The following is a 19,897-nucleotide window of genomic DNA, read 5'->3' as shown; positions in this document are numbered from 1 at the left end:
AAGAAACATATTTTCTGCCATTTGTCGTGAATTAACGTTAGAAAGGCCCCAAATTCCTGCCCCATAGGTGGCAACCGCAATACATTTAGCCATATATATATGCAGTAGTTCCCCTGGAGGGCGTTTTCCTAGTTTTCTGCTAAAGTTAATTAAAGCCATCAGTGACTTACTAAACAGAAGCCTTCTGGATTTAACAGCACTGGTCCAGGTTCCTGTTTGTTCAAATAGAAGCCCTAGGTAAGAGAATGTTTTGGTGCGCTCAATTACCTTACTGTTAATAAAAACGGCGTTACTCTTTTTGTTGGGCCCATTGCCACAATTCATAACAAAAGTTTTTGAGCAATTGATGGTAAGACCCGTTTAAACATGAAGTTTGTGAAAGAGGTAACTACCCTCTGTGAGCCATGGGGCATGTGTGACATGAGAACCGCATCATCTGCGTAGAGGAGCGCAGGGATAGGGTGGGTGGCGGCTGATGGTAAGTCCCTGCACTCCTTTACCAAAGCCGCCTCTAGGTTATTGATGTACATAGTAAATAAAAAGTGGGCAAAGCCGAAGCCTTGCCTAACACCCTTCTTAACTTTAAAACTTGGTGTACATTCTCCATCCTGCCCGAAACGCACCCTGGCCCTAACACCCAACTAAATCTGCCTTAGGAAGGAAATTAAAACAGGGTCTGCCCCTGCTCTCCAAAAATTGACCATAGTTTTTCGTGGGTTACGCAATCAAAAGCGGCTGTTAAGTCAACGAAAGTTAAAAACAGCCTTTCACCTTTGGCTTTTACATATTTTTCCAGTAATATATATAAATGTAATCCCTAATCAATAGTGCCCAAACCCTTGCGAAAGCCATATTGCACATCACTTATGATTCTGTGTGCATCCGCCAACCCTGTAGTCTCTCTAAAATCACCCGTCCCAGAATCTTCACTGTGGAGTCCAGTAATGAAATAGGACGATAACAGGCAGGGCTCAACGTGCCTCCCTTTTTGAAAATAGGTACGATTATAGAGTCATACCAAGTCGCTAAAAGTCCCTGCGTGCAACACGCAATAAAAACTTGCATTCAAATCGGCCCCCATAGAGCCAAGTTAGACCTAAAAAGGTCCACCGGAATACCATCTGGCCCCGGGGCCTTGCCACCCACACTTGCTCTTATGGCGTTTTTGACCTCGCTCAAGGTAAATACCAAGGATAACTTTAAAAATGGAGGGGGATCTCGGGCTCAACCCCGTTTGCCGGGATCTCTTGTTCGTCTCTGGTTACGTTATTATGCAGGTTAGAATAATGTGAGGTCCACTCCACTTCTGAAATAGCGATTTCTATACATGCTTTATTGCTCTCAACCAGGAAAGGAGTATTTACTGCTTTCCAGAACGCTGTGGGATCTCGGTCAATTGATGCCTCATGCAATGCATTCCGGGCTTCATCTTTCGATGATTTTTTTCTGGCATTTAAAGCCTTCCTATAATCCCTTCTAGTTTCCTCGATTTGTTCCTGGTTTCTGGGCCCTGCATTCAACTTGTGTAAAAGTTTAGTATATGCTTTGGTGCATTGGGAATCAAACCATCTTTCTTTGCGCGAGTTCTTACCTCTTGTTTTTATATGTAGCGTATCTTTGATATGAACAGCAATATTTAAGAAACTCTTAATTATTTCCTGATGTGATGAATTCTCATCTAGACAAGCATAGAACATATGTTTACATTTTGAAACAATAGTTGTAACAAAAGCCTCTGGGTCCAGTTTCTCCCATTTTAATGTATACCCGTTTTGCCGGTTCTATGTGATGTTACTCAATAGCTGATTAGGGTGGCCCTTCATATGAAGATCCGGTTTACACAGTAAAATATCGATGCTTTGCAGATAGTGATCGCTTAAAGCAATATCATGGGTGGTAAATGCTCTGACTCGTGTGGAATGCCTGCAGGTTATCAATATAAAATCGATAATAGAGAGGAAACCTCGTCGGTTAAACGTTGTGGAAAAAGGGACCACAGGTGAACATAAGTTTTTTGCATAGCCCCTATCGTTTGAAAACATAATCTCGTTTAAAAGGTCTCCAAGTGGTGTGGGTGGAAAATGAAGAAGGTTAATATCTTTTGCAAATGTTATTCCACATACCCCTTTAACATCCCTTTGGCAGATCGGGGAGTTGAAGTCACCACCCCAAATAGGGATGACTTCATTAATTGAGTGGGAGAGTAACTTCTTCAACCTGCCCATTAGTTTGCACAAGGTACCCTCAAGCAGATCAGTTGGAATATTGTTATAGAAATGTATTCGGGCCACGCACAAACCCAGATCAACTTGAATGTTTATGAGTCGATAGCACCTATTGGATGCGATTATTTCAACTTTTCTCAAGTTTAGCTGATTCGAAATATAGGTACATAACCCCCCTTTTGCTCTACCAAGGTGTGAACTTATAGCTTGGGATGTAAAACGTTTTAAAGCCATTTATGTGAATTGGTTCCACTACGACTGGAAGACCCTGAGGGACAAAAAGTAGCACAATGGTGCCAGAAGGAAATCCTATCGAGTAATCTAAAATGGGCAAAAATGTGTAGGGAAAGAGTTACGCAAATTTGTAAAAAATTAAAGGTAGAGGTAAACCAGGAAACACATCAACTCCTTTGTACTAGGAGTGAGTTGAAATTAAAGGGGAAGGAAATATCGAGATTGACCGATATGGAATATTTAGCGAAAAAGAAATCAATAACACATATGATGGGCGCTTGGCTAAATGAAAACTGGTTCCCCTACCTAGACATCCTTCCCAACCGCGGCCTTAGGCAGGAGATCTTAAGGCTGAGGGTTGGTTTAAACCCATTGTTAACAAATAAAGATCTGAAAAATAAATTGTTAGATAAAAATGGATGTTGTAAGTGTAATTTGGGGTGCAAAGGAGACCTGGTACACATCCTTCTTGATTGCCTGTGATTACTGGAACAGCGGAAACTGTGGTTACGACCCGTGTTCCTAAAATATGCTATAAGCTCTAGAGCGCAGGCAGCTAACTTATTAACTGAAATACCCACTATCGATATTGCGATTGCTCTTGGGAAATACATAAAAGCAGCATTGAGTGATCTAAGAAACCGGGAATAACATGAATATTCTAAAGCATTTTAAATTAATGAAATTAGTCTAGCAGAAGGAAGTAGAATGGGTTTTATTCATAAATGCAGAATGCTAACTTAAATGCAATTTTATGGTTGTCGACAAAGGAAGAAGCGTGTGTAAGAGTTTTAACTTATATTTGACGGATTTTATTGTTATAATGTTTTAAATGTTTTGATGTGATCGTTTTAACTTTTTGATACTCTCTTGCACCTGTTTAAATGACTAAGGTCATAATAAACATACCTTTTGACTTTGACTTTGAGTGGGAGAGTAACTTCTTCAACCTGCCCATTAGTTTGCACAAGGTACCCTCAAGCAGATCAGTTGGAATATTGTTATAGAAATGTATTCGGGCCACGCACAAACCCAGATCAACTTGAATGTTTATGAGTCGATAGCACCTATTGGATGCGATTATTTCAACTTTTCTCAAGTTTAGCTGATTCGAAATATAGGTACATAACCCCCCTTTTGCTCTACCAAGGTGTGAACTTATAGCTTGGGATGTAAAACGTTTTAAAGCCATTTATGTGAATTGGTTCCACTACCCAGGTTTCATGTAGGCTTATGATCTCAAATTTGGACAAAAAAATACAACCATATGTTAATTAAGATCTTGCTTTTTAGGCCAGCCACGTTCCAAAATGGAAACTGACATTTATCTTGTTTGCCAGTGGCCATGCTCTTCCCTGCCCATTCTCCGCCTGTGAGTTAACAGGTTCAATTTGTGTGTGTGGGAGGGGGGGGGGGGGGGGGGGGGGAGATCGAAATGGCACTACCAAGATCTCTGGGGCTGTGCCCATGCTTGCCTTTGTGTGTACCCTTGTGTCTTTTCCTTGTATGTCACCTGCTTCAGATATAGGAACAATTATTGATGCCCCCAAGGTAACCCCAATAACCATATTTCTAGTTATTTTTACCTGAGTCGCATCCTCATGTCTGAGTCAATCTACTGCTTCGAGAGAATTAAATGCGTTGAAGCGGGTACATTTATGGATATTAAAATGATTGCTGTGGGTTAGCATATGAGGTTCCCAGTTTACCCTTGCACTACTACTGTCCAGTTGTTGGTAGAAATAACCTAGGGGTAGTACATTAACACCTTGTGACAATGTAGTATGATTTCCTGTTCTATTCATAATCAAATTTACTAGGCGGGGGTTCTGAATGTCAAGACTACGCAGTCCCCTGGGAGTGTTTTCCATCCTCTGCCAACCCACCCTATTCTCCTCGCTATTTTAAATTCGTCAAATAGCTCTCCCCCCCAGTCACAGATCTGGGTTTAATCCCATGGTTATTTTGCTCACCAGACCACCCCAGTTCAGACATGGCGATATGCAGATCAGACTTGACCCTGTGCCTCATGGGAACAGTCCAGCCCGAACTGCCAATCCATGTCTTTCCTGGACCGGATCAAGCATACTAGGACCGGTTAATGGCTATCAGCCGTCATCAGCCAGGATAGCTTGAGTCCAGTGGCCTGGAGAGCAACCGGTCCCAGGATGCTTGTTTCCGGTCCAGGGAAGACATGGCTTGGCAGTTCGGGCTGGACTGTTCCCATGAGGCACAGGGTCAGACTGATTTGCATATAGCCATGTCTGAACTGGAGTGGCATAGTGGGCTAAAGAATGGTGATGGATTAAACCCAGATCAGTTGACTGGGGGTGAGTGTTTGATTTGCTCAAACGCTCCGTCTATCATCCCCCTTTGTTTCGCCCTATTCTACCCCTAGGCACAGTACCTTGGATACGATGGAAGAAAGAGCAGAATTGGACGATTTACGGTGGACTAAGACGGACCCGCGTATGGGGACCGCCGCGCTGTTTTCAAGCCCTTCCAGGGGCCGTCCTCAAGGTGCAAAGTGCTTCTATGCAAGGCAGTATCGGGTGAAAGTACACAGTGCTGGATTCCTTGGTCTGCGGTCTCCCCGTGTATATTCACTTTTTGGAGAGGAATATCGCAGCAAACAACCAAGAGCTGTGGTCCAGCCCAGCTTCTTGCGGGTGATGACGGGCAGGGACGGGCCCGCCCTTGGCCCGCGCGTGTCCTGCGCCACAGGAACCCTCCCCTTGCTCTATGCGCCTGGCTTGGCGCGAAGATGATGCTCTAACCGCGAGACCACACTGCCCCCTGGGACTTGCAGTCCTGTCCGTAGTATTTGTGTGGCTCCCAAAGTGCGAGGCGAAATGCAGGGCAGGTCAGTGAAGGCTGCACTTGCAGTGTCACAATGAGGTGGCAGGAAATCAGGGCGTCAAATAAAAAAATATTTGAGGTGCTGGTACCACTGTAAACAAAATAAGAGTCAGGTCATAGACCAGACCCTGTGCAGTGCTGGTTGGCTGCCTGCGGGATGGGTGCAGGACCAACCACCTGCTGCAAACGGCAGATGGCTGCTGCAGTGGAAGGTTGGGTGTCTCTTGTGTGCCTGTGAGGGGGTTGGGTACCAGGGCTGGCCAGCAGCCAACCCCCTACTGGGCACAGCTAAAAGCCATGCAGAGCAGGGGGTAGGGTGCGGAGCCTGGCTGTGTGACCAACCCTATGTGGACCACGGCTATGTTGACCGCAGTGTACAGTGGGTATGATGGCCACAGATTGGCCTACTGGGATGGGCTTTTGCTAGAGCTTGATTTTCATTTTAAAAAATGCATTTGCTGAAAAATAACAAAGTTTAAAGTGACAATATAGTTGCCCACAGCAATAACATCTTATCTTAGGGTAAAAAAACAGAAGTTGATTTAAAAAAACAAAGTTTAAAGTGGTTTTAAGTGTTGAAAAGAGATAAAAACAAACGTTTTAAAATCAAAAACAAATATTCTAACTACAGAGCGGTTTCCATAAGACGTGGTGGAAGGAGGCTTATCAGTAGTAAATTCATGCCCGTCAACCTTTTGGCTTAAAATTGCGGATCATGTAAGTCTTTTTGTGAGCGACCATGTTAAGTAGAATAGTGTACAAATTATTTCTGGAGGTTGTTCAAACTTTTTAAAGAGAGTGATCACATTAAAGTCTATCGCTCTTGTGGCACTTGCCATTGAAAAAGCTTTCAATACACCTGATTGGAATTACAGGCTGGCTGCAAGTAATTTACTGAACACAATAGTATCACAAGCGAGTGCATGCGCTTGCATGCTCGGCCCGAATGATTAGGCTTTTGTCTTTGTGGGTTCTCACAAAGAGAATTAGGCATGGATATCTTAGCATTGCGAAACAAACTCAACTGTCTGAAGTTCTGGTGTGTATTATTTTTGTTGTCACGTATAAACGCAGTGGCTTACACTTTTTAGGACCTGAGGAAGGCTAGACACTCTTTACGTCACAATATCTGAAACATGTAGACCGACCCTCTAACTAGACAGTTGCAGTTTATTTTTCCAAAACTGCCTTAGCACTGGTTTTAACCCTGACACCAAGGGATATATAATAAACTTTTATTCTCTTGGTAGCCAGTTTTAATTCACTTTTTACACTCTTTTCATAGCACTGCGCCCATCACCTTGTAGTACACCTCCGCTCATCACCTTCTGGATTTTAGTATATCCTAGGAGATCCTTAAAACATCCCTGTGCTCCTCCCTCACAGTAAGGGGATTGTAGCCCTTTGCTGTACTAGGGGTTACAGCTGGGTGGAGATCCCAGATGATGAAGCAGGTCACCTTGGTGAGTGATGGGACTCCGTCACCTTATTAGGGTTTCCCAAATGAGGGCTCCACCTAGGCATGATTAGATACTTTGATTGGTGGAGGATGCCGTTGGGCACCAAGGAACACTCCAGACCTTCAGACAGTTGAGTTTGTTTCGCAGTTTCCTGGGAAAAGTGGCTGTGCAGGACCTAAAACTTTCCTGTGGACCCTTCCAGTTCCTGTTTTGTATTCTACCTTAGAATTGTACCACAATTAGACAAGCAAAGTCGTCCAAAGTATAATGGAAATAACCAGATCTGATTTTCCTGGTGCCTTATTCTGACAATGAGGCAATTGGATGATGTTTGCCCAATTAAGCAGCCTGATTTCGGAATCCTTTGAAAGGACAGGATAATTTACTTTCAGTTTCTCAGAAGTCCACTGAGATGAAATCACTGGAAAGATTTCTTTGCAGCGAGTATGATTTCAGAGAGTACTTTGAAAAAGGGAAGCACCCACTGGGAGCTGCGGTTGCCAAATGAAATATTGCTCAGCTATGGGGAGGACTGGTACCCCCTACTGTCACAACATGGAAGCGAAACGTTGACTGGTGAATGTTTTGTGAGAAAACGGTCTATGTCGCAAGAGGGTGCACACAAAAATGGTCCAGAGTCTGGGCTAAATGGAACGTTTATAGAGGGGATATTTGTGTTGCACCAGTTGCTCCCCTTGACAATGAAACCACGTTTATAGAGGGGATATTTGTGTTGCACCAGTTGCTCCCCTTGACAATGAAACCCTATCACCTTGACTATCTGATCCATCACATAAATGGTTTACCAATTGTCAAAACATTGAGGCCGAATTCCCTGAGAACACCTTTTCACCGCTGACCTTTGAAACCGCTGAGGTTGCAAGAGCCATCGAGGAAATGTCTAAAAACAAGGCGCCAGGACCGGACGGGGTCCCAGCCGATCTATTCAAAGCTGCCCCTAGTTTGTGGTCCAAAATCTTAGTAAATCTTTTTAACTCTATTAGTAAAGATAATATCCCACAATCATGGCTAACGTCAACTATCATCCCGGTCTATAAAAAAGGCTCTAGGCAGGATCCCTCTTGCTATAGACCAATTTCACTAATCGATTCTTCAGTAAAGGTCTTGGGAAGGGTGGTCCTGCACAGACTAAGTGATTGGTTGAAGGAGAAAGGGGTCCTGTCTAACCTGCAATATGGTTTTAGGTCAAATAGAGGAACCATTGAACAATGTCTAAATCTGCATTTATTAGTCAGCAAGTATACTGTGGCCAAGGAGGGCAACTTATACATGGGTTTTATGGACCTATCCTCAGCGTTCGACCTAGTTAATAGGTCGAAGCTTTGGATGGGTCTCCTTGAGCTAGGTCTTGACCCTCCCTTAGTGCACTTTCTGGCGAACTTGCATACAAACGTGTCTGCAAAAATAAGAGTGAGTATGGAAGGGCGATGTACTAGGCCATTCGGAACTGAAAGAGGGGTAAGACAGGGGTGCATCTTGGCGCCCCTGTTGTTTACCCTCTACATTAATGCCCTTGGGGCTGAGCAGGGGGAGGTCTCACAGGACATTCCGCTTATGGGGGAACAGGTAATACCTGTTCTCCTATACGCGGATGATGCCGTACTTACGGCTTGTACCGGGGTGAGTCTTCAAAAACTGCTGAATGCCTTTGGCACTTTTATGAGTAACCTTGATCTCAAGGTCAATGCCAAAAAATCCCAGGTTCTAATAGCAGGGAAGGGCAGAAATAAGGGGATACAAAAAACCTTTTATTGCAATAATGAAGTGGTATGTAGGGTCCCCTCCTTTCCCTATTTAGGGGTTCTGTTTGATGAAAAGGGTACCTGGCGTCCACAACACACAAGTCGTAGCGTGGTTTTTAGTAGAAGTGTTTCGGGCCTCATGGGCTTTGCCAAAAAACTGGGAGGTAGACCGGTTGAAGCTATCATTAAGGTCTACAAAGCAAAATGTTTGGCAGTGGCCTCTTATGGATGCCAGATATGGGGTTATACCACACCTAAAAAAATCCAATTGGTAGAAAACAAATTCCTGAGGGGTCTCCTTTCAGTTCCTCAGTCTACCCCCACTTTTACAACACACACTGAAGTGGGGATTGGCTATATTTCAGACCATATCCAAATAGCACCCCTCCTGTATTGGCTAAAAATCTGGCTCAACAAAGAAATAACTTTAAACCACTCTATTATTAAGGACTGCTTGCATTTAAAGAGGGCCGATAAAATTGAATGGCTGAACTATATTAAAAAGGGTCTGCAAAAAATAGGTCGCTCATCCAGGTTTTACTCTCCTGAATTAATAACAAAAAAGGATATTCTCCCAACAAAAAAGGCCCTAATGGACCGTTTTACATTGGATCGGGAGGAGACGGAGCTGAGAAAGCCTCTTGTAAGAATAAACTATGGGCTGGTCAGTTGCACAGGCCCGGAACCATACTTAACAGTGGTGAATAACCGACATCATAGATTCCTCCTGACAAGATTTCGCCTAAATTTGATCCACTATTCTTTGGTAGTCTTCCATACTTGGTGCGCACCTGACAAGGCGGATCCTTGTTCTTGTGATTGTTTCTCACTACAGGATACGCTTCATTTTGTCATGTTTTGCACTCATTACGACCCATGTAGACGGAAATATTTGTTACCACTCCTGAAGAAGGCGGGCTTTATTCAGGTTAGGCCCGCCCTAATTTACTTAATGCAACTGGGTAGCCCTTATATTATGTTTTGTGTGGCTAGTTTTCTGACGGCAGCCATCCGTATAAAGAAAATATTAACAGCTTACCGCAGATCCAAAGTTGTTTTGAGTAATGTTTTTCTGTAAAAAGAAAAGTATTATACTAACGTAGTAACGCTGCAGTACTAACAGTTTTTTAAAGGCACACATTTTTTAAATGCTAGAAATTCTTTTAAATATGTACTGTATTTTTAATAATGATAATGAATGTATTGCATTTTATCCTGTTAAATCAAATTGAAATGTGTTATATAAATATGATTGTACCATCTCTTTTATGATATTAATTTTATCGAATAAAGAATTCTTGACTGACTGACTGTATCTGCTCTATATCCCTTGTGAAATACTGTACACAAGCATGCCATATTTCAATTACTGGTGATTTGCCGACTGTTTGTTTGTTTATTAAAAGCAATAAAAAGATATTTTTTTTAAAAAAAGAAAGGGAAGCACAAATACTCCAGATACCAATTAAATGAAGAAAACTTTATCCCTGATGCAAAGCCCTAGATGGTCGCATACACATAACACTCCATATAGTCTTCGAAACCAGTTATTTGCAACATAAAGGAGGGAGGAAATGTTTGCCTCCGAAATAGAATGTCCAAACTATGCTTCATAAGAGAGCAAGTCCCAAAAAGCCAATTAACTAGGTAGGCAAAAAGTGACCGAACAAGTGAAGTAGAAGATAATGGATGGATGAAGATTAGTTCCAGGTCCTCGGCCACACGTTCATGCTCTATCAAGGTAAATAGTTCCACCCCACACAGTGGGAAGGAAGAGGTGTTGGGGAAAGAGTAAGTCTTGAGACAAAGGCAACAAAAACTGTTTTAAAGGATTCTAAATGTTTGATTTACTGTGAAGCATCAAGTGATCCTTACCTTAGGCGTTTCAAAAACCTCTTCTAGATGTATTATGTGTTCGTGTTTCACAATTTTTAATATGCTAACTTCCCTTTCTAGCATTTTTACAGCTGAACTTCCAGCCTAAATAAACGGAAAGAATAATGCCTGTTAGAAATTAGAACTCGAGTAAAATAGCTACTACACAGATGACATAAAAAGTCTTCACACAACAAAGGAGGCACCCTAACCTAAAAAAGCTATAAAACCACTGATTTCTTATCTTATATGTTTTACATCCAAGAAGATACTACAAATTCTAAATGTATTCCATCATTCTGCTTTACTCAAAAAACTCGTTATATAATATTAGAAGTATTTCACCACTGTTTCTGCATAATATTCGGGCGGTACTTGTGGAGTTCGTAATAATTTCGGAAAACGCAGAGAATATATTTCTGGAATAACAGGAATAGAACTTCAAAAGTCTAAATCTGAATTTTACAATGGAATCTGATCGGTTCCAAGTAAAACCACCGTCTGTCAAAAGAATAAGTTCAAGAAATACCACAACTTGTTTGGAAACTTGGACAGATTTGCACCCCAATTTCTTGCCTTATTCAGTTGCGATTTTTGCATAGAAAGCTTCAAGTAAATTTTTTGTATTATGAAACACCTCGTCATTCAAAACAACTATAATAGCTCTAGTCTACTAACGCATGCCTTTGTATTGCGAGAGACTGGGATATTGTATTGAACAAATTTTAGAGCAAAGGAAGTCCGTAATCAAGCGATACGTTATTCCACAAACATAAGAGGTAGAAATAAAAAAAATCGATGATTAAAGTGCATACAACAAGGGAACAGAATATTTACCTTTTCTCTATTTACTTTTTTAATTGCCCATTTTAGGTGAGTTTCTTTGTGTGTTGCTTCTACCACCACTCCAAAACTGCCTTGTCCAAGTTTCTTTCCAAAATTATAGATTTGCTAGGAAAAGGAAAAATTACTTTATTACAACATGCATAGTTTCAGAACTCGATTGACGCCTCGAGAATGCCTTACATTAAATAAACACTATAGTAAACATTTGCACGATAAACACGAGGATAAAGCAGCGAGGGACGTATTTAAAATGATAAACGAGCACATTTAATAGAAACTGGAAATATGCAAAGAAGAGGACTAACAATTCGAACTGTGTAAAATAAGCAAATACCATTAGAGACAGAAACACAGACTGTGCCATGTAAAAAGATCTTGATGGTACCGAAAATAGCACAAAAAAAAATAAGCATCAAAACCATGAGAAACCAGTCTAAAGTTGTGTCGGCCATGCTCAGAATGATGCCGCTATATTGAAAAATGTGATGTCCTAACAAAATAAACAAGCTACAAACCTTTGGTAACTCTATTTACTGGTAGATACAGTTTCAACCTGTAGATTCCTCATCTTTTAAATATCCCAGGTGTTAATCCAGATATGGACATCTTTGGATGGCTCCCCCACACCTGTAGGGGGTGCTGGCTCCACCTTATAACTGCACGCAGATCCTTGTGACATCACTGGAGACAAAGTGCTCCCGTCACCATGCTGACATCAGATGTCAAAGTTTTAGCACTCCTTTGAGGCGAAGAGATGAAACCAACATCTTAGCCAGATCGGTGCGGTTGTCATTGATTGTTAGAATACATAACAATAGGACTTTTAATCTTACAGCTATGAAACTTGGAGGTGTCTGCAGGTAGATAAGAGTATCCACGGGAATCTTTGTTATCAAAGGTAAATAACTTGTTATTCTAATGGATACTTCTACCTGCCGGTTCCCTGCCTTTTGAATTGATTCCGCTAGCAGTTCCATATCTGGAGGTGGATGCATGGGAGGTTATACCAACAAATTCTGTACAGCAGAAAGAGCAAAGTTACCATCCCACCTCACTTCAAAATTTAAACAATAGCGTTTCGCAAAAGTGTGAAGGGGTGACCAAGTTGCCGCTTTGCAAATATCTGCCACTGGCACCCCTCGCGCCAGTGTTGATGTTGAGGACTTTACTCTGGTAGAATGAATTCAAATAGTTTCTGGAGAATCCTTGTGCACATTGGATCACATGATTATTCATCTTCAACAAATTTGTTTGTGGGTTGCCTTAACTAGTTGGATGTGGAAGAGGATTGAATGTTTAAAGGGTAATGCATTGCCCTAAGTGTAAAGGAGTAACCACTTGTGGTAGGCAGGTTTTCAACACCAGCTCATCAGGGAAGGAGGTGAAAGAAGGTTTTACACTCAAGGCTTGTAATTCGCTTACTCAACATGCTAAAGTGAGTAATTAGGAAACTGTCTGAAATGTCAGAAAACGTAAGAGACAACTGTGTAAAGGCTCAAACAGGGAACACATTAGTTAAGTGAGAACCAAATTAAGATCCTATTGTGGCATAATAAATTGAGTACTTGTTTGTGAGACATTGTAGGAACAATAGGTGAATTAAAGAGGGATGGTTGATCAGGCAGACAAAGAAAAGCTGATAAGGTAGACAAAGAAAAGCTGATAAGGCTGATAACTAATCTTTAGCAGTGGCAACCGTACATCTTGCTGGGCTTCTGCAGAGAAGATGCAACCTTCCTTCACCCTTGTTTGTTGATATACTATATCATAGTTGCATTGTCTATCAATATCCGGACCAACTGATCACAAAGGGAAGAAAGGAGGGCTTTGAGAGTTAGGCATGTCCCGCAATTTAAACCAGACTTATGTGTGTAGTCTGTTCCCCTGGTGACAAGAGACCTCTGATGTGCAGTTCCTCCAGTTGAGTAACTAATGCCAGAGTGGAGACATCCGTTATCACTGTTGCTACTGGAGAAGGGTGAAACAACTTCCCATGAGAAAGGCTGCTGCTCACACTCCACCATTGCAGATCCACCGCAGGGTCCCTAGGGATCTTTAAACCGGCTTGTAGATCTCCATTGTGTTGGAACCACTGGAGGGCCCTCATATGCCAGTGTGCATTGGTGACTAACAGAATGAAGACTTTCAGGCATAAGACTTTTAGGACTGGAAGAACAAGTTACTTACCTTCGGTAACGCTTTTTCTGGTGGATACAGTATCGGCCTGTGGATTCCTCACCTTATGAATATCCCCTGCGCCAGCAGCCATTCGGAAATGTTTTGTAGCTCTCCATGCTGACGAGGACGACGTCGTAGAACCTTGGCTCTGCTCACGACTCCGCTGACGTCACTGGAGCCATAAAGGGGCCTCGTCGGCGTGATGACGTCAGTTCCGCCCTTTTTTCCGTGCCCTCGAAGCACACGGACGGACCGACATAAATATGTACAGTATACATAGTACACAGCAGTCAAAATACACCCACAGTGTGAAAACATTACAGTAAAACACTTTCATTGAAAGCAAAGAAGACAAAATCAACATTGTAGGTATACAAGGGTGGACAACGGGGAGGCGGGTGGGCCAGTGAAGAATCCACAGGCAGACACTGTATCCACCAGAAAAAGCGTTACCGAAGGTAAGTAACTTGTTCTTCTGATGGACACATCTGCCAGCGGATTCCTCACCTTGTGACTAGAGTCCCACAGCAGTCCCCTCTCCCGGAGGAGGGTATTCACCCTTCTATACCAGAAAGTCTTGGAGAACAGAACGAGCAAAATGGCCGTCCCTCCTCACCTCGGAGTCCAAGCAGTAATGCTTTGCAAAAGTGTGGAGGGAGGCCCAAGTTGCCGCTCTACAAATGTCATCTACAGGAACACCTCTAGACAAAGCAGATGTTTAAGACTTTGCTCTAGTAGAGTGAGCTCTTACACCTTCTGGAGGTTCCTTACCGGCCATAGAGTAACAGATCTTGATGCACAAGATAATCCATCTTGAAAGAGTGCGCTTGTGCATCGCTCTGCCTTTTCTGCAGCAGCAAAGCCCACAAAAAGCTGATCATGTAAACGAAAGTTTGTAGTCCTGTCAAGGTAAAAACTCACCACCCTTTTAGGGTCCAAGCAGTGAAGCCACTCCTCCTCCTTGGAAGGGTGAGGGGGAGGATAGAAGGAAGGGTAATAGAGTGTCCCAAATGGAAAGGAGTTACCACTTTGGGCAGAAAAGCAGCCCTGGTCCTAAGTACCATTCTTTCAGCAAGAATGGGTGTTTTGAACTTAGAGGTTGAAGCTCACTTACCCTCCTTGCCGAGGTAATAGCAACCAAAAATACTGTCTTAAAAGACAACAGCCTCAAAGGACACTTGTGCAAAGGTTCAAAAGGAGAACCCATCAAGTAGGTTAAAATAAGATTTAAATCCCATTGAGGCACAATAAATGGAGTGGGCGGAAATTTGTTTGTGAGGCCCTTAATAAATCGTAACGCAATAGGTGATTTAAATAAGGATGGCTGATCCGGTAAACACAGGAATGCCGACAAGGCTGACAAATAGCCTTTCACAGTAGCAACAGCAAAACCCTGCTGGGCTAAAGAAAGAGCAAACTGAAGAATATTGGATAAACGAGATCTTAAGAGGTAAATAGACCTCTCTCCACACCATGAGACACATATAGACCACCTATACGAATAAATAGACTTGGTAGAAAGACGCCTGGCTGAAAGAATCACATCCACCACGTCAGGCGGGAGAGAGAAAGAATTCAGATTGCCCCGTTCAATCTCCAGGCATGAAGGTGCAAGCTCTGGAGGTGGGGGCGTAGAACCTGCCCCTGTGACTGCGAGAGGAGATCTGCCCTGAGAGGGAGACAGAGCGGAGGGCACAAGGAGAGGTGGAGAAGATCTGTGTACCACACCCTTCTTGGCCATTCCGGGCCGAGCAGTATGACTTGGGCCCGGTCTTGGCGAATCTTCTTCAGAACCCGACGATTCAAGGGTATGGGAGGAAACGCGTAAATGAGTTGTGAACCCCAACTCAACTGAAACGCGTCCCCCAAAACTCCCTGCATCGGATACTGGAGACTGCACAATGATGGGTTGTGAGCATTCTCTTGAGTGGCAAACAGGTCCACCTGAGGGGTTCCCCACATCCGAAAGACGTGACGAACTACCTCTGGATGAACTGCCGACTGAGACGGTCTGCACACACATTCAGAACTCCGGCCAGATGATTTGCCATCAGAAAAATCTGATGGTCCTGAACCAGGACCAGAGACGCAGAGCCTCTCTGCAGAGACAATGCAACCCCACTCCTCCCTGTTTGTTGACATAACACATCGCGGTAGTGTTGTCTGTCAGGACTTGAACCGACTGACCGCAAAGGGAATGGAGGAAGGCCTTGAGCGCCAAACGTATCGCCCGTAACTCTAGAAGGTTGTTGTGAAGCAACCTTTCCCCTCGAGACCAAAGCCCCTTGATCTCCAGGTCCCCCAGATGAGCACCCCACCCTAGAGTGGATGCATCCGTTATCACTGTTGCCACCGATCGAGGAAGATGGAAGGGCTTTTCTTGAGACAGATTGCCCTCCACGCTCCACCAAGACAGATCTGCTGCAGCTTCTCTGGAGATCTTTATTGACTCCCTGAGATCCCCATTGTGTTGATACCACTGTTTGCGGAGGCATCACTAGAGCTCCCTCATGTGCCAGCGTGCATGGTTGACCAACAGAATGCAGGAAGCAAAACAGAGCGAGCAGACGAAGGACCTTCAGGACTGGCACGACCACTCCATTGAAAAACAAGGTAATCATTTCCTAACTGTCGAGAATCCTTTGTGGTGGAGGGAATGCTCAACAAACAGTGGTGTCCAGTACCGCCCCTATGAACAGGTTGCGCTGAGAGGGCACCAGGTGAGACTTGGGAACGTTTATTGAAAAACCCAATTCGTACAACAGCTGGGTTGTTACCTGCAAATGATGAAGCACCTTCTCTGGAGACTCTGCTTTGAGAAGCCAGTCGTCCAGATAGGGGAAAACTGGGATCCCCGATCTTCTGAGATGGGCTGCCACCACCGCCATCACCTTGGTGAAGACTCGAGGTGCAGTCCAAATGGGAGTACCACAAACTGATAGTTTTGCGAACCCACCGTGAAACGGAGATACTTCCTGTGCGACTTCAGGATCGAGATATGAAAATACGCATCGTGCAAGTCGATCAACACCATCCAGTCCTCTTGTTGCAGCGCCTGAAGAACCTGCAGAACCTGCACAAGGGTAAGCATCTTGAACTTCTCTTGCTTCAGAAAAAGGTTCAAGATACTGAGATCCAGGATTGGACGTAACCTGCCATCCTTCTTGGGTATCAGGAAATACCGGGAGTAGCATCCCTGACCCCTTTCTTGCTCTGGAACCAACTCTATCTAACTTTTTAACTGGCACCGGCAAGTGAGTCAGGGTGCAATCTTGATACTTCAGGATACTAGGCACGCCGGAGGCAGTTCCCCAGAGTCGAATGTTACACAGGTTACCAATCCACAGGAGCGTGGTTCGCGTTCTGCTGTTATTTTACGGGGTGTCGCTACTTCTCGACGGACGAACCGGGGGCTCAATGAGCATCCAGGCCCCTCTCACTAGACCTGCCCCACCGTCTGCAGCTTTCCTTGCGCACTCAATTTAGCAGGTTTCTTGTCTTCGGAAGCGGTCTGGGCGCTTCTGCCACCTTCACGGCACTATTGTAGCCCCTCGTGTCGGGGCGGGGGGGCCTTTTCCACACTCCTTCCACATCGATCCACCCAGCACATGCCGCCTCTCTTTCCCCCTTCGGTGTCCGCGACACGGAGGGTCGGCTCCACCTCCGGTCGCGTCTCTCCACCAGCAGCGCCTCTAGACCTGCCAATAATATGAGCATGTCTCCCAGAGTCAGGTAAGCCGGCCGCGGCGCTTCTGCCGGTCAGTGCCCTCGGTCGGCGCCCGACTCGTCTACCTCTCTTGCTAGGCCTGCACTTCCGGTGGCAAGCCGCGGCCCAGATTAGCACTCGGACTCCTCCTCGCCGTACTCAGCACCTCCAGCGCCACCGCCGGTCGGGAGTTTCGCGGTTCACAGCACATGAACAGCACCTCGGATTCAGCTGAGGTTTTCACTGAGGGTGCCCCCAATGTTAGCTGGTTTGTTGCCGTCGTCCAGACGAGTTTCGGTGCCAGCTTTAAGAATAAATTATGGATGATATTTCCAGGCAAACAGGAGCCTCACTCTCGTGCAGCCATTCTGTCTGTGCGCCCTCTAGCGCCCCCCTGAACTTTGTTAAATTTGGTGTCATTCCGTTCAGTTCGGGCTATAGCCGCGATGAACGGTTCCTATGGAAAATTGCATGGGGAAAAACACATTTGGGACCCCCCTTTTTTCTCGGCCCCCGCTTGACTGGCAACCGCCAGTAGGAGATAGATAGATAGATCGATCTATATATCTATATATATAAATATCCGTCTTACGCCCAGAATGTCGTGCGCTCTCAGTAACAAGGTCCCACAGCCAAGAATCTGTTCCAAGGGTGTTATTTGAATAAACACCCTTGGAACGGATTCTTGGCTGATCCTTGTTTCTGAGAGCGCACAACATTTTGGGAGTAAGACGGAGATTAATTACCGGCGTGCTCCGCCGGGGTGTGTGCCAATTCCCTCGGGCCATCGGCAGTCAGAAGGAGCATCAATGGCTCAATGGTTAGAGCGGCAGACCCTGATGCAGTAGTCTGGCCGGGACCAGGGTTCAATTCCCGCCTCGGCGGATCTCGGGCTCAATTTCCTCAGACCTAATAATTCTCACTTCGGTGCCTATTCTAATCATGAGTCCCACTCTGCACCTCTGGGCAATAGCTTGCTTAATCTCTACAACGGCCCCAACAACGCTGAGGTTGCCTGACTTCACCTTGGGGGTGCCCAGGAGTGGGCTCCTCACAGTGAAAGGCCAGGAAGGGTTCCTCAGCGGTATTCGTACAAGCGCTGAGATGCCTACGGGTAGTCGTGCGCTATACAAGTGCGTAATCATTTCATTTCATATAGATAGATAGATATAGATCACAGGCACAAATATGGTGACAATCACATAGAGATGCTGCAACATGCACCTCCAGACAACAAATGGGATCAGATTTCACAAGAAACATACAGACCAGGTTAGCCTTGGAATGGAATATATATATTCCGCGTCTGACGATATGCACCACTTTAATGCATAAATAAAAGCAATTGAAAAGAAGATGTCTGACTCTGGCGACTTTGTGATTATTGCTGTCTGCGTACCTGTCTGTGCACGAAGCACTTCGGAGACAAGTTGGTATATATATATATATACATATACATACACATACACATGTGATCAAGGGTCGAGGAAGACCCGAAACGCGTCATGGCTATGGTGCGGGGGCACTTTTGCACATAATAAAAATTTGCACCTGAAAGTTCCTGGGTCCGCTGTCATCCTTCTACAGAACGTGAGGCTGACTTCCTGAGTAATATATATATATATATATATATATATATATATATATATATACATATACATATACATATACATACACACAAATGCTTGAGCATCTAAGGGGCACTCTGCAGGGCTCTGCCCTCCGGGCTCTCTTGTTTCAGCATACGTCTTCACACTGCATTAAAATTGTTGCCCGACGCGTTTCTGGGGGAACCCCCCCCCTCCTCAGGGGCTGCTTCCATCAGATGCTCTAAGATGCACCATGTGATTTTGTGACCTTTTATTGAGCAAAGCCCCATGGTAGGCGTGTGTTTTCATCCGAATTGCCCGAAGGGGATGCTCCGTATCAAGTGGTGGGGGTGCTGGCTGGCCGCGTGCAGGATGGTGTTACCCACAGTTGGCTTCCTGTATAGCCTAGTCGCTAGTGCTCCTGACTCTATAACGCTATGTCCAAGAAGCATACACTCAATGTACTCATTCTGGACGTAAATTCGAGATTTAAGTTGTTAATGTTAAGCTGTTCTACAAACCCGCTAGCTTCCTGCATTGTACCTTGCCATATGAAAAAGAGGTCATCTATGTACCTCAGGTACAGGGGGACATGGCTCTCCATAATAGCCTGATGTTGTACCATGAGGACCTGTTCCTCCCACCAGCCCATGTGCAAGCACGCTAGGCTGGGAGAAAAACAGGCCCCCATAGCTACACCCCCAAGTTTGTTGATACGCCTGATTGTTAAACAAAAAATAATTTTGTTCTAAACAAATTTTGATCATAGCGATCAATATAGAATTGTGTGCAGAAAAATTGATTGCACGTCTGTTCAGGTAGTAGTTAACAGCTCTAATGCCATCATTGTGGCGTATTGATATGTACAATGAAGCAACATCCAATGTCATGAGTACACAATTTGAAAGTCAGATGAATCCTGTACATAAGAGCTCAGGCTCTTCACACTGTCTTGTAGAAAGTAGTCAATATATGTTGACATATTTTCCGTGGAGCTATTAATAGCTGAAATTATAGGTCTTCCGGGGGAATTGTCCAAACGTTTGTGTATTTTGGGAAGCAAATAAAATGAGGGTATGACTGGAAAATATTTTTTGAGAAACCCAAATTCTTCCTTAGAAATCAAGTTTCCACTTTTCCATGCAACCAGTTTAGCATTTTG

At 44.2% G+C, this 19,897-nt stretch overlaps 1 protein-coding gene across 4 annotated transcripts in view; it reads right to left on the bottom strand.

Moving 5' to 3' along the window:
• Positions 1 to 19,897, bottom strand: part of STK33 (serine/threonine kinase 33) — a 1,296,925-nt gene that overhangs the window by 942,056 nt on the left and 334,972 nt on the right. For all 4 annotated transcript variants that reach the window (XM_086956010.1, XM_086956012.1, XM_086956013.1 and 1 more), the window contains 2 exons: positions 11,254 to 11,367; positions 10,417 to 10,521 (listed from right to left, as the gene is read on the bottom strand). In XM_086956010.1, the coding sequence (XP_086812136.1) occupies positions 10,417 to 10,521; positions 11,254 to 11,367 (219 nt within the window). The remainder of the gene's footprint in view (positions 1 to 10,416; positions 10,522 to 11,253; positions 11,368 to 19,897) is intronic.

The sequence above is a fragment of the Lissotriton vulgaris genome, chromosome 2_1 (genome assembly GCF_964263255.1).
Source record: "Lissotriton vulgaris chromosome 2_1, aLisVul1.2, whole genome shotgun sequence".
In the NCBI taxonomy this organism is placed as follows: domain Eukaryota; kingdom Metazoa; phylum Chordata; class Amphibia; order Caudata; family Salamandridae; genus Lissotriton; species Lissotriton vulgaris.
The sequence above is the reverse complement of the archived record's forward strand: the minus strand, read 5'-3'. Positions and strand labels throughout refer to the sequence as shown.